This window comes from Malaclemys terrapin, chromosome 7 (assembly GCF_027887155.1).
Source record: "Malaclemys terrapin pileata isolate rMalTer1 chromosome 7, rMalTer1.hap1, whole genome shotgun sequence".
Classification (NCBI taxonomy): Eukaryota; Metazoa; Chordata; order Testudines; family Emydidae; genus Malaclemys; species Malaclemys terrapin.
The window spans coordinates 73,698,136-73,713,563 of record NC_071511.1 but is presented as its reverse complement, the minus strand read 5'-3'; the positions used below and the strand labels follow the sequence as shown (position 1 = coordinate 73,713,563).

The window sequence follows — 15,428 nt, the reverse complement described above, 5'->3', positions numbered from 1 at the left end:
AATGCATTTTACATCTCGCTATAAACACAGCCAGGCTGGGACTCATGTATTTAAAAGCAAGATCAAATTCCAGAGGTTCCACTAATGAGAACTCCTAGCCCAAATTCCCTTGAGCTTCAACCTCTCTGAATCATACCTTCTGAGTGTAGGTGTCCTGGTGAAGCTTAGGGGAAGAGACAGACTTTGTGACTACTGGGCCTGAGCAATTAGGACTTTATTGAATTCCATGTTGAAATGAACTACTGCACCAGGGCAGCTAGACAGAGCACTAGTCAGTGCGATATATTATCATTCTGCCCTCTGAAGAGGCAAGCAGCTGCATGCTGCACCTGATCGAGCTGCTAAGTGGCCTTCTAGATTAGCCACTGTAAATTTAAATTGTAACAGTCCAGTTTGGAGGTGTCAGTTGCCTGAGATACAATGGGCTCCAGGCCTAGAGAAGTGGGCTCATTTGTCTGGTCATTTGAAAACAAAAGATGTTTCTGGCCACTGTGGTGCTAACTGGGTATCCAGGAGAACTGAGGAATCTAGCAAAAGGGTGAATCACTGTGATAACTGGAGGGCAGAAGATCTCCACTGAGCCATTGTCTTTGTCAATTCCTCAGAATGTGTTCTGGTCAAATAATTCTAGATCACTCCTTGGGTGTCATGCTTTCCACCTACATCCTGGAGAATGGACCTGGCATGCTGCTGTATACACTCAGGGCAGACTAATGTTTCATTGATTTCTATGGTATGCTAATGGGCAACAGTAAACTAGCAGGGAAGGAGTTAATCACTGATTAGGGACGGTATGACAGTTTTGATGAACTGTTGGGGATAGGCATTAGAACAGAAACCAGCCCAAATCTTGTCCAAAATGTTAACTGAAAGAACTCACTCTGGCAGTCGGGGTAGCAAGTGGCTTGAACTTGTCAAGTATACAAGACAGCTAGTGAATTGTTTGAAAAAAAAATTGGCATATTTCAAACCTGGATATCTGATTTTCCCACCACCCTCCTTTCCCAATAGGGAATTTAGAAACAGACTTTGTATTTTTAGCAAAATCTGTGCAGTTCATTTTAAAACTCTTGTGCAAATCATTTTATCCAAACAGAGTGAGAGATCTCATAAGGAATAAAAAATCCTCTTCACTTGTAATTACAACTTTCGGTGATCATTGCAATAGCAGTCAGCTTTCAGTGTTCATGAGCTGGTTGGTTCAATATAGAATTCAAGGTATTCCTGAGCTGAGTGATTTCTTTAGTGGTCTTATAGTAACTTACCATGAATAAATCTGCACTACTTATAACTGATTTGGGCAATGCTTTATAATTGGTCATGAAGCTTCCATCTGAATACAATAATAATATGTTGTATTTCTAGAGCACCTTGAATCTAAGGAGCACCAGGTGCTTTACAAACAAACACGACAAACGGTGGAACTGAGACACAGCAGTGAAGTGACTTGCTGAGGTCACATGGCAAATCCTGGGCATAGAACCCAGGAAATCTGACTCCCACACCACTCCCTCTAATCATTACAGAAACTGCCTCTTTGTATACAAAACATGCAGAGCCCATTAGTACCGAACTATAACTTGGATAAAATATTTTACGAGTAACAAGGTGCTGAAGGCAATGAGCTGCAATAGAAAAGTAATTACCCATCAGCTGGGGTCTTCCACCAGTTCCAGCAATAACACTAAAGCAAGACCATGTGCCACATGGCCTAAATCTGAGTAGGTGAAATCCTGGATTCACTAAAATTAGTGGGGCCAGGATTGCATCCAATGAGCTTATTGGCATAAGTGAAATAGTCACCCTGATGTGCATAGCCCACAGTGCTTCAGAAACATCACAAAATGAAATTTCTATACAAATGTAACAGCTAGAACTCCTTGCATTCACTGGGCCAAAGATAGACTATGGTCCTCAGTTACACTCATTAAACACCACAGCAATGACCTGAGGGAAGAATTTGACTTGGTGAGCTTCGTTTACAGGGCTATAACAGCATTTGCATTCAGTCACACGGCCCCAGTCGAAACCAGAAGTCAAAAACCCTCATGTATATGAACCTTTTAATTGGAGCAGGCAAGGAACATACTATACCTTAAAGGTTAACAACTGGAACTTCTCATAATCTATGGCAGCAGAGTTCTCCACTATTATGGTAACCTGAGCCTCATTCAGCACCGTTTGGGGAACAACTCGGAAAATGCCACCGGGTCCAACTAGCCGGAGATTGAATTTAGCATTGGCCCCCTGGGAACAAAGCATAGGTATGAAAGTAAAAGCAGTACAAAGTGATGTTGCTTTGCTTTCAGCAGCAAGGCTGCATTTACTGTTGCATGGCATAGGCTCCATTTTTATTCAGTATGTGTATAATTAGAATGTGTGTCTGACTGCTTAGAACCTTCTGTTCTCTATCTCCTGGGTAAGAGAGTGCTAAGAGGCTTACTAAAGTAATCGCTGCAGCTCTGGTCACAGGGCACACGTGGCTTTTTTATTTAAAAAAAAAAAAGATTAATTACTCCTCCAATTACAATGGAAAAACACTACACTAGGGCTGGCTATGTGGGCAATTCATGTGAGAAAGAGGCTTTGACTAAGCTTCAAGGCCCTTAAGCTGGTTGTGTTCCAAGGAACCAGGAGCACATAGATTGGTGATTCTAGTAAGGTTTATCCCTTCCATCTTCCTGACCAGGATTTTATAACAACCAAAGAAGCAAGGGTCTCCAGAAAATCCATCCTGCGCTTTGCCGTGTGATTGATGCATTGCTGGACAGGACTTAGTGAGTTTAGTCAGTACTGTAGGTATGTGTATATAGAGCAATGAAGCTTTTTATGTGCTGCACTGCTTTGTCTCATTGTTTTTGGTTTAGGAAGCTCCCTCTAACCTGCAGAGAACAGGTGACTGGAGGTAAAGGATGACCCAGTGGTGGAACAGTGGAAAACAACAATAGTAATATATAAAAGGCATCAACTTGGGGCATTCTGCCATGCACTGTGATAAAGGATCAAGCTATTGGACACCAGAACAATTCTGTCAAGTTTTATCTGAACACGGCAGGGGAATGGCAAAAAAAAGGAAGGTTCATACAGATAGCCGTTTTAGCCATTAATCTGGCAGACATTTATGCGTTCCTATAGAGGATGGGGCAAGATGAGCTGAATGTGATTTATTAACTAATAGCAGGTACCAATCTCTCAACATTGGTGATTCCCAACTGTCACCACCAGCCACAATCACTGATTGGCGGATGCTGATGTCCCTCCAGCAGGGCCGGCTCCAGGCACCAGCTTAACAAGCAGGTGCTTGGGGTGGCCAAGGGAGAGGGGCGGCACCTGCGGCAATTCGGGGGCGGCAGGTCCCTCACTCCCTCTAGGAGCGAAGGACCTGCTGCTGAACTGCCGCCGCCGATCGCGGCTTTTTAAAATTTTTTTTTGCTTGGGGCGGCAGAAATGCTGGAGCCGGCCCTGCCCTCCAGGATGCAGTACTTCTAGTAGTGGTGATGTAGAAACGGGACAGCCCCCACTTGCTGATGTACACATAGGTGGACTAAGCCTGGGCAGTCACTGCTTCAGTACTTGCCCATCTCAAAGGGAAAAAAGCCAATGTTAATCCCCAAAACAAATCTGAATATTTTCAGGTTCAAGCTCAGCGGCTTATGTTGCACTGGAATCCAAACTCCCACAATTAAAGGGTAACCCATTGGCTCCTTTTTGCCTGCAGTGGAGAGTGGAGTGACACATTCAAATACCAGCTGGACATGACTGATGTGCATGGAATGAGTAAGAGCAGTGGCAATGTGGGATGCTATCTTCCCAGCCAGGCAAAGATCCCCTATGCATGGGACTCCACAGGTTTTCAGGGGACCATGCTGTGTTGGAGATGGCTGCTCTGCATAGTTTGCTTCCTCCCAAAACTGAGTGACTTTCTGTCAGGAAATTTAGCAGAACCCACCTCTGGTCAGAGCAACCCATGTTCCATGAGCCCAGTTGGACAATCACAGAGCACAGGAATGTCAGGAGAGCCAGTGGAAGCATGGCTGCTGTCTTTCCTTATAGTGAGAAGAGGCGTGGAGTGTAGAGCAGATGGGCTTCCACTCCATACACCTCAGGCTTTGCAGAAATTAGAGGCTGTACCTCCAGCTCCATCCCACGCCACCACTAAGCATACATTGTTTACTTTACATTTTGCCTTGAATGAGTGTGTGTGCAGAAGGGGAATAATTTGGCTTTAGGCCTTTAAAAGAAAAAAAAAACCATTGTGTGACACTGTGCAGCAGTAAACATGTTCAGAAATGTATTCGATATAGGCACAAATGCTTTCTGTATATTTTATAGTCTGGTTGCAACCTACGTGACTTTTTTTTTTTTTTTAAACTCCAAATAGAGAAAAAGCTAGCATAGCAGTTTTTCAGTTTGCTTCCTTCTGTTGCTGCAGCAGCAACAATGACAGGACTGACTGGGCACTCATACGTAAGTAGTCCTTTATCTGCTTGCTGCAGAGCAGCAAGGGGAAGCCATGGGGCTTGATAACAGTACAATAGTAACAGCACAATACTGAGTACAGTGACAGAAGAGCATTGCTGTTAACAGAATACAGTTCTGGGATGTTGTCATTCCCTAAACCTCAGGCTAACTCAAATGGAGGCCAGTGGTCAGTAGCTAACTTAAGGTTTCCTATAGCAACTATTGCCATAGTATATAAGTGCTTCTTAGGTTGGTTAGAACTACAGGGTGAGGTCCCAAGTGGGCTTCATGGAGTCTTTCTTCTTCTCCCTTGTCTGGCTATCGGATGCTCTTCTTGGGGTATAAAGCTTTATCAAACCATGCACTGCAACTCATGGTAAAGGATAAAGGCCAGAAGAATGATAAGTTATAGGTTTTACTAACAGAAACAATGAAAGGGGCAAGGTCTGTATTGTCTCCATAAGGTTGTGGGAGACAGCAGTAATAAAGCTACTATTTGTAAAGCATTTTGAAGTTGTAAAATGCTAAGTAGTCCTCCTATTACCTCTAGGAGTTATGCAAGAATGTATTATCCTCATTTTACATATGGAGAAACTAAGTGAGAGAGGTGAAGGGTCTGATGCTGATCCCATGTCATTGTAAATCAAGCGTAACTCCACTGAACTCAGTGGAGTTATACTAGTGGTAAAACTAATTTGAGATTGTAAATAGGGCCTAAAATGTCTAAGGGCTTGTTTACACTTACTGGGGGGGGGGGGGGGGGGGAAATCGACGAGTGGTGATTGATATATCGGTGGTCAATTTAGCGGGTCTAGTGAAGACCCGATATATCGACTGCAGATCGCTCTCCCATCGACTCCTGTACTTCATCGGAATGAGAAGAGTAAGGGGAGTCGACGGGAGAGCATCTCCCATCGACATAGCATAGTGTGGACCCCGCAGTAAATAGGTCTAAGCTACGTCAACTTGAGTTACACTACTAACGTAATTCAAATTGCATAGCTTAGATCGACTTTCCCACATAGTGTAGACAAGACCTTAGGCCCAGCAGGAGTCAGTCTCTGAGCTGGGGTTAGAACTCATGGGGTTCAAGCCAATAGACCGTACCTCTCTTTTAAGCATTCACAACACTGTTAATGGGCAATCGTATTATAATACTATAACCTATCCTTGCTCCTCCCCAAAATTTAGGTGCCCAGATATTACAGTGAAAGGTGCTGCAGAAAACCCTTAGTCAGACTAGATAGATACTCTTCACAAACTCACCTGATCTGAATCGTTGACAGTAATTTTCAGGCCCCTCAGGATTTCACCCTCGGGTGGGTGCTCATACATTGTCAATTCAAACCGATTCTGGGGCCCATTTTCTCCATAGAAAGTTGGTGGGTGGTTGTTGAGGTCGACGACCCTTATAGTCACGGTGGCAAAAGCATATGCTGTCACATCACCATATAGACTTATTTCTGATGCCTGTGATAGGTAAAAGAAAAACTGTAGTGCTTTCTTTGTGGAGAACTATCAGTTCAATTAAAATGTTTCTTCTCTCAGGCCCTCAGAGGGCCTTAATCTGTGTGAACAAATCACATATTAAGGGTAATTTTGTACATGAGTTGAGTATGCCTGATGCCTTTACATTTGTCTAGATCTTTAAATTCGTGTTAGAAACCTTGGTCTGAAGCTGAGGCTAGGTCTACACTACAGGGGGGGGTCGACCTAAGATATGCAACTTCAGCTACGTGAATAGCACAGCTGAATTGGTGTATTTTAGGTCGACTTACCTGGCTGCGAGGACGGCGGCGAGTCGACCGCTGCTGCGCTGCCGTCGACTCCGCTTCCACCTCTTGCCGCGGTGGATTTCCGGAGTCGACGGAAGAGCCATGGGGGATCGATTTTATCGTATCTTCACTAGACGCGATAAGTCGATCCCCAATAGATCGATTGCTACCCGCCGATTCGGCGGGTAGTGAAGACGTGCCCTTAGGGATGGAAATCTTGGCTCTATTGAAGTCAAACTGCACTGACTTTCAGTGAGGTTAGGATTTCACTCTAGAGCGCTACAAACTTGCAGAAAGTCGTATTTGTGCTCAGCCATCCAAAAGCTTAACAAAACCAATGGTCCTGCATTGGCCACAAGGCCAAGTCTTCAGAAAAGAGCTCCACAATCCACCTCTGTCCTAGAATGAAAACTGCTCTCCAGGGATGAATTACCAATTGACATAAAGTAAGAGATGATCTGAACTTTTGCCCAGAATGAAGGTTCAAGGTGAACAGGAACCCAAAACGCTTTGAAGTTCCAAAAAGCTTGGACTTTTCCTCCAGGTTATTTTTCAGGTACCCATGCTCTTCTTGGTTCTGGCAGAGGGCATGAGTGCTGAAGCACTGTGAGAAGAACTGTGCTTTTGCAGTATTTGGGGGGCATATGGGAAGAAGAAAGTACTAGAAATTTCCTTCTGGAGAGACTGCTTTCAGATTTATAGCCCTGCTTTGCTGACACCATGGACAGGCAACCAAACTGAACTGAACTACCAGACTTGTTGAGGTTCACCCAATCAATACTCTTCTCATTGACTGTGCCTCTGATGTTTCTTCCACTACAGAGGAAACTCTGGCTGCTGCTTTATATAAGAAATTGGTTACCAGTAACCGAGGAATCAAACTCTAACTGGTTAAATTAATCCCTGGTGTACACCCATTTCAGTCAAAGAGTTTTCAAACCAACACCAATTATGGCCCAATATTTCAACCTTTGTTCCACTTGCATCAAATTGACTTGATGGTACAGCATGATGCAACATGATTTTAACATGAATTTCTCTAGAGGATTTTATGTCTTAAATCTCTGAGCATGTAGAGCCAGATTCTCAGCTTGACGTCAATAGCAGCCCACCAATTTACACAAGCTAAGAATCTGGCCCTTTACTATTGTTTTTAGTATAAAATAATTCAGCATTTATTTATTTATCTTTGGGCTAAGTCACAAGGCCCTTCTAAAGACTTAATCTAGTTCTTATTCAGGAAAATTGCCATTGCTTTCAATGCATGTTTGTGTGAGGAAAAATTGATAAGGGCCTAATGATGTGACCCTGAGCCATTAAAATGTTGATCGTTAGAATTCTGTGTAAATTTAGGCAGCATGTCACATTCATATCCTGTCTCTTTAAAATTCTGTTCTCTTTCCAGTTCTAACTTTGGACGTGTGTGTCAAAGTTGTGTTAGAGACCCAGTCATGTGGATATAGATTTAATAGCTATGATCCACTATTCAGCATCATTTATCCTAACCCGCTCAATGATTATAGATTTAATAGTAATCCACTCCAGCAGATATGGATTTAATAATTCATTAATTTTCATACTCAGTAATAAAAATTGAAAATAGAGAGTGAGCAGACAATCACCTAAGAGAAAGAAGACTGTAGAGCTGGGAATTAATTTGTGACTATTAGATTTTATTTCCAAGAGGAAATTGGGGGCACTTTGAATATCTGGACAAACAATGGGAAATTATGCTAATTTACACGAGGTGATGATCTGACCTTTGAACATACAAATACAACATGTAGCATTTAGGACTTGGTTCATGTTACCTGTTTTTAACACAGATTGACACTCATGGCTAGTAGATCACGGGCACAGGGAAACTATGGAGCATACCTGAATTTTTAGTTCATACACTTCTTTCTTTAGTCTACTTGGGTTTTTTATAACAGAAATAGCTCCAGTCGTATTATTTATTTCAAAAGATCCTTCACTTCCTGTCAGAAGAGAAAGGGACATTTGATTATGGTGATCACATTTTCCAACTTCCTGAAAAAGAAGAGTTCTAAAAAAACATGAGCAGTAAAATGTACAGTGTTTTGTATAAAAAATAAGTTGTAGTTCCTATCTAGCCGCTAAGTGACAAAGGACTGTGAGGTAGGGCACCTAGGGCAGCCTCTACAAGGAGTAGTAACTTACCGGCCTGAACTCACTTTGGATAGCAAGAGGTAAAAATTACATTGCTACCACATTTTAGGCATATAGCTGGTGGTCATCACCAGGGTGGATGTAGATGCTTGAAGTGGTGCAGTTTTTCTGGATCATGTAATGTTTAAATATTATTGAGAAAAAAAATCATACAAATGGCCATAACTCAGAAACAATTTAATTTTTAACCAAAATTGGCAGAAAGCTTCTAAATACAATTGATAATGCAAGTATGTACTCAAAAATAGTATTGTTTTAGAAAGTTTGGGAATTATTTTGCCCCAGGTTATATTTTATGCATTTTCCCATACTTCTTTTGCCTTTGATTAAAGCACGACAGTATGAGCTCATCACATGACAGTCTGAGCTCATTTGTACCATGTAATACAGCAAAATATTTGTCATTATTTGTGCAATGGATTGAGTTGCGAAGTTTTGCAGATAAGACTTTCTACCCCCTAATTATAAAACATATATTTCTGATGATATCTGCTTGCCCAGAGGCATAAGTCTAAAGCACCCACGATACAAATGTAATTATCTTTTTACAATCACTGAATACAATGATGATACATGTAAACTATTTATATAACAGTAATGACTCTTGGTAAGAGGGCTTTAGAATGTCTTGTATGACTATATCATGTGAATTACAAAAGTATAATAATGTACTCTTATGTAATCCCTACACAACACTATGAGCTCCTGAATGTCAAATGAAACACCCCCTCGGGCTTTATCAAACTCTGGAGCACTCCATGTAGCTCAAAAGCTTTTCTCTTTCACCAAGAGAAGCTAATCCAATAACAGACGTTACTTCACCCACCTTGTCTCTCTAATACCCTGGGAACAACATGGCTACAACAACACTGAAAGAAAGGGGGGGGGGAAAACCCAAATGTGCAGTCAGATAATACTTGCTCAGAGCCTTATCTTTTGTGCAGAGATGCTGATGCTTCCCACAGTGCTTGTTGAGTGATTGCTTGATGCTCATGTCATGTTCATACAACACTAAAGAGTTTGGCAGTCCGGTATACTGCTCCCCCATTATCAATTAGCTTATAGTATATATCTGGCTTCTCTTCCTCCAGAAGTCTGTCTTCTGCTACATTTACACAACCATATCTAGAATAATTCACATGACCATACTGGAAGTCAAGTGGAAAAATCTTTACCAATATCTCAAGCTACATGGACATGTTATCTTCTCTCTCTTTGCTGCTATGTAATCCATCAGTAGTTGGGAGAAATCCATTAAATACATTTCTCTTCTTGGAAAACTATCTGAACAGTTTTTTCCTTGGGTAATGTAAGTATCCATGAGCTAGAAGGGTGAAGCTGTTCACGATGTCTGCCTGCCAGAGCATTCAGTGTTTCCACTGTTTTCTCTGTGTGCCTTCTCTACATCTTCAAATGCTTCAATCCATTTGGAGCTTTCTCCAAGAAGCATCTCTTCTCATCTTCTGGGAGAACATCATTGTTCATGGAATCTCTAGCTGCAATCCATTTCAAACCATTCATTGCGTTATTCATAAGTTTGTGAGTTCTAATGCCACGGTTATATACTTTCACTCTTAGAGCCTGGCTGATGACTGAAACACCAGAGATTTGCTTCCACAAGGATGTCACTTGCCTGCATCAGACTGCCTGTATCACCCTTGAGATTCATTGCACGATGCATGCCTCCTATCTGAAGGTGGTCATGATCAAATTCATGTTAATTCCTCCATTTAATCAACTTAGTGTTGCAGGAGATCGCTTCATGATACACACCATAGGTCCAGTTTTGGATCAGAGAGGGAAATACCCTGAAGCTATTTCATCATAGTGTACACTGTATTAACATCAGTTGCTGGTGCAGGAATCATTGGACAGTAGCCAATATTCATAAAATATAAAATAGGAGACAGGACAAACTTCTCAAATCAGTCTATTCTACAAATATTAACAAATATTTTGATATGTTACATGGTACAAATAAGCTCATGCTGTCTTGTGTCTACAGACTTGTTTTAACCAAAGGCAAAAGTTTAGAGGAAAATGCATAAAATATATCACCTGGGGCTAAATATTTCCCAAAGTTTCCAAAACTGTGCCATCTGTTTTCAAAGGGATGTGGGGTTCCTAATAGTTAGTTTGCAAAAGAAAGATCAGAGAGATATGCACAATATACAGAAGGGATTCTACATCAGGGTGGAGATCGGAGCAAGGTCGACAGCATTTCTCCTTCTATGTAACACTATCCTCCAGATGCACAAGGCATCTCAACAAGGTAGTACTTCTGTGTTAGAAAGAGGGGATAAAATGGGAATGGGATTCACTGGACACATTTTTCAACAGTGATTTGTGCTTTGGATACTGTTGATTTTGGGCTCCCTGTTTGCAATGCCTTACAAAGGTGTGATTTTCACAAAGTGCTGAAATTCAGTTTCCATTAAGGTATCTGAAGTTGGATATTCAAAATTACCAGTCACTTTTGTACATATTGATTTCATGTGCAGACAGAAATAAAAATGAGCCTTCTCAGTTTAATTGGCAAATACTTAATAATGCCTTTGCAAAAACAAGAATCGCTCTCACGAATATCAGCTAAAGTGAGAAGTCTGACAATCTAACCAGAAAACAGTCATTTCTTGTGCAGCATGTATCTCTAGGGGCCTTAGATGTCTGGGCATTTAAAAACTCAACCTCCTAAAAGATGATACTGTGTAAAAAAACCTTCTGTGGATATAGGGTCAATTCTGACCTGAACACCCGCTGAGGCTCACAGGCAGAATCTGGATGATGGAGCTGGTATGGCTGTGTACTGATTCAGCAAACCCACTCTTCCATGTGTCTGGGCAGAGCATCAATTGCACCATTTGTACTATGCTCCCTTTCTGACATGGCTAATTCGCGAAGCGAAGCAGAAGGCAGCTTCTGGAAATATAATAATCACTTGGGTGCTTGCTGCCCACATCTTTGCCCCATCTCCTCTGATAAAGGTAGCCTGCTGCATGAAGAAAGCAGGTAGGAAATGAAGGCACAGGAAGAGAGCTTGGCTGCAAATACTTCATTAGTCTGAAAGGGAGACTTACGCTGGATATTTCTCTCCCTGCCCTGCAGCATGTTTGGAAATCTGGCCATGAATTGGGTTTTGTGGCAGAGCCCATGCACTCATGGACAGGTCCATTGTTGCTGCAAGAAAATCAAACTGAAAAGAACAGGAGTACTTGTGGCACCTTAGACTAAAATTTATTTGAGCATAAGCTTTCGTGGGCTACAACCCACTTCATCGGATGCATGTAGTAGGAAGAAAAGAAAACTCAAACCTGGAAGAGTTGCCTCTTCAGAAATAAAGGCTGATTACATGAAAGCCCAGTCATTCTTCTCTCTCTCTAATTTGACTTTAATGCTCATTTTAAAATGTCCAATAATGCCTTGTTTTGCGAATATCTGCAATACCTGCAACTTCATTAAAGTTCATTAGACACCACATTGAATGATCCAGACGTATGTGGCAGTAAATCATTAAGATTCATAAGCCTGAAAAGTAAAGCCTGACTGAGAAGAAGCTGAAGTCAATAGTTGTTTCAAGCAATGATACATCATATTGCCCAATTACCATAGGGAAACTGGTAACTCAGAGTGTGACATTATGTACATTCTGTAAGACAGCATATTTTGAAGCTTAGGGTTTCCTTTTTAAAACAAAAAAGTGATTTTAAAACAAAAAGTGTAATAATAATTACTATTCATAAATAATTAACAATAGCATGTTATGGTTTCCTTGCATTTTGACAGCACAAACTCAAGGTGTAGAATAGGGGCCTCTCTTGATTGAGGCTAGTGTTTGCATGGTGGTGCGGGGAAGTAAGGCAGTGTTCTTCCTCCCATACCTATTCCCCCACCTTAACATTGCTGTAGGCTAGATGGTCACCAACATCAATAAGTTTTGCACAATTTCCTCACACAGGTAGGCCTATTGACTGAACTGGGGCTGCTCACTGAGTAAAAATACACACATTGAGCCAGGGTGGCACATTCTAGGCCCCTTTGTAAATTTCAGTCTACATCAACATAGAACAAGGGAACCCTGAGATAATGTTAAATCATTGCAAATAGTGATTGGAAATATTTCCATGACAACCAGGGCTTTGAGTGGCCGGAATAGTCCCCATCTCTTCCCACTCCAGAACCATGATTGGTTCCCTCCTCTCCTTTCTGCTCCCACACTTCCTGCTAGTGAAATCTCACTACAATGTACATGGAAATGTGAATAAAATGTGCTGGCCTTGAAGTTGCATGGGTCTCCCAGTGTGTTCTTCTGTTGGCTACCAATTTAGATAGGAAAGTCCCTCAGCGCAGGATCATTTATGTCTAGTAAAGTGCCAGGCACAATGTTGGTTCTTAAACTATAAATAAGCAAAATAAATGATTTCAAGATGAGCAGTGTAGCTCCATGAAGCAAACACTAAAACTCAGTGAATAATCTCTGGGCTGCTCCCAGCTAGACAAGAGCCAGGAATAGTTTCAGGTGTCTGACCCTATTTCATGAGAGGTATCTTCAGCTTTACTAGACTCTAGCATGCTACGTTCTGATTTAATGTCATGTCTAGCTTTGACATCCCTTAGGATTTCATGCCAACTGTGTCTACTCACCATTCACAAGACAGTAATGGATATTATTAGGCTTTCCTCGGTCACCGTCAAGAGCAACAACTGTTAGTACCTCAGAGTCCTAGGGAGAAATGAGGAATTACAGCTTAGGTAGTGAGAGCAAAGAGCAGTTAAATTGCTAGCGAATATTAATAAAATCCACTCCAGCCAGTTCCTCCCCTATAACCAGGTGATAGGTGCTCTTGCTGTGGCTGCAGGAGGATGACAGCAGGGGCCTATGCTCCTGCCAGAAAATAAGTCACAGCTTGACTTTGTATCAGGCCATTTGACTGGTTGATCTACAGGCCCGGAGTGTGCTCAGGATTAGCTTTTGGGATGGGTACCCTCCCCCTGTTAAGGGATCTGGGGCTCTTTTGCCTCTACTCTTCTACCAGTAAAACTCCCACCTGCCCATCCATGTGCTGCAGCAGAGGGACTGGTTGTTCCAGGCCATTGTGAGGCCTGTACTGCTTGTAGATTCTTTCCTGTTCTGCACAGGGAGCTGATATGGAAGGTCGAGTAAATTCTCAGTGTGAAATGCTGAATGTTGACAGGTCAGTTCGTGTGTGAGTCAAATGGCGATTAAAATGGGGGATGTCCATGCTATTGAATTTGGTGAATGGGAGATGGGAATGTCGCAGGACTGCAAGCGCTTGACCTGGGACTATTCGTTACCAAGATGGAATGTTTTCTGGCTTATGGGTTATGTTAGCTGGTCAGGCAATATAGCTGACCAAGGCCAAGTTAGTTCAGGGATCGACTGAAGGAGACCTAGGGGACGTCCTAATTATTAGTTGGAACAAGGGATAGCCTGTGCTCAGGAAATCAGCTGCAACTAGCCTTTGCTACAAGGCCTATTTTAGGTTTTCTTTGTGATGATGATTATGATTATATTCAGTGCCATCTGTGCCATTCTTTGAAAATGGGAGCATGCTCACTGCAGCATCCTGAGCCAAGATCATGCCAATCATTTTAGTGTCAGCAAAATGTAAGGATCCTCAGGAAAGGCAGAAGCAACTTTCTGGCTTGTGGGTCACACAGTTGTTGCAAAGTGTAACTCTGGCTCACAACTGTTAATCCTTTCTGTTGCCAAAATACTGTGCTGACTTGTCCTTTTCCCACCTGCTCTTCTACTTTTTCCGACACAGCCTTTTATGAGCAGCTATGGAATCAGAGAATGCTGCTCTGCTCCCCTGTGGAATGGTTACTAAACCCATGTGAGCATTTCATGGCAATGCTGAGTACATTAGCCCAAACTGAGGCAGTGAATTCTATTCTGCAATGGTTTTAAATACTGTTGCTCTTTACTTCCCAGGGAACAGACCACCATGGTAAGTGGACAGAGCCTGGTAAAAAAGAACCAGAGATGAGCACAAGCCATACATTTGGATGAAAGATTCTAAGTCACAGTTTGGGAGTGTTCACCCTCTAGGTTTTAGTTAGGCTCATGACATTGCAAAGACTGGAGCCACTTACAAAATTCAGGTGTAGATTGGAATTCCCTGGCCATCCAAAAGTTTGAGAGAACTCAGTTTTAAGATTTTTGGTTCATGTCCACCTCCGATTTTAAGCAGAGGAAGTCAGCTCTATTTCTTCTGTCCTCTCCTCATACAGACGTTATATTCATTTAAATGAGGGTACCTTCATTTCCTAAAACTCCTCACTTAGAACTTGTCTTACAAGGTCCTTTCTCAGTTCCTAATGATATCAAAGGAGTTGAAATGCCCAAAACCTTGCAGGCTCAAGTCCTCTGATTTGATCCTGGAAATGCCACTCAACTGTTGTAGACCTCAAATATGTATGTACTGGTAACTACTCCACAGGTTTCCAGTGCTTGGAATTGCAATGGCTCATTGCCACGTAATTCACCAAGCAGCAGATGGTCATTTCTGGTCTCTACAATAAAATCAAGATAGACAGCAGAAGCAATCTATGGATCCCAAGGCAATGTGATTGGTAAGTGCTATGAAACAACAAGAACATTTGTGGCTGTCTTTAAAATCTTTACAGTCTTTCATTTTGCCTAATTAACATTGCTGTAGGCTAGATGGTCACCAACATCAATAAGTTTTGCACAATTTCCTCACACAGGTAGGCCTATTGACTGAACTGGGGCTGCTCCCTGAGTAAAAATACTCAACACAATGAGCCAGGGTGGCACATTCTAGGCCCCTTTGTAAATTTCAGTCTACATCAACATAGAACAAGGGAACCCTGAGATAATGTTAAATCGTTGCAAATAGTGATTGGAAATATTTCCATGACAACCACTGTATACTTCAAACAATGGCAAGGTTCTGTCAGAGCAATAGCAATTACACAGTTTATAGTATGTGCTGGCAAAACCCTTCCTCAAAGAGTTAC

The 15,428-nt window shown here is 42.0% G+C and overlaps 1 protein-coding gene across 1 annotated transcript in view; it reads right to left on the bottom strand.

The window, feature by feature from the left end:
- CDHR1 (cadherin related family member 1) overlaps positions 1–15,428 on the bottom strand; it is a 58,312-nt gene that overhangs the window by 22,121 nt on the left and 20,763 nt on the right. The window contains exons 9-12 of the mRNA XM_054036072.1: positions 13,068–13,146; positions 8,115–8,215; positions 5,728–5,931; positions 2,095–2,247 (exon numbers count right to left, since the gene is read on the bottom strand). Coding sequence (XP_053892047.1) covers positions 2,095–2,247; positions 5,728–5,931; positions 8,115–8,215; positions 13,068–13,146 — 537 coding nt within the window. The remainder of the gene's footprint in view (positions 1–2,094; positions 2,248–5,727; positions 5,932–8,114; positions 8,216–13,067; positions 13,147–15,428) is intronic.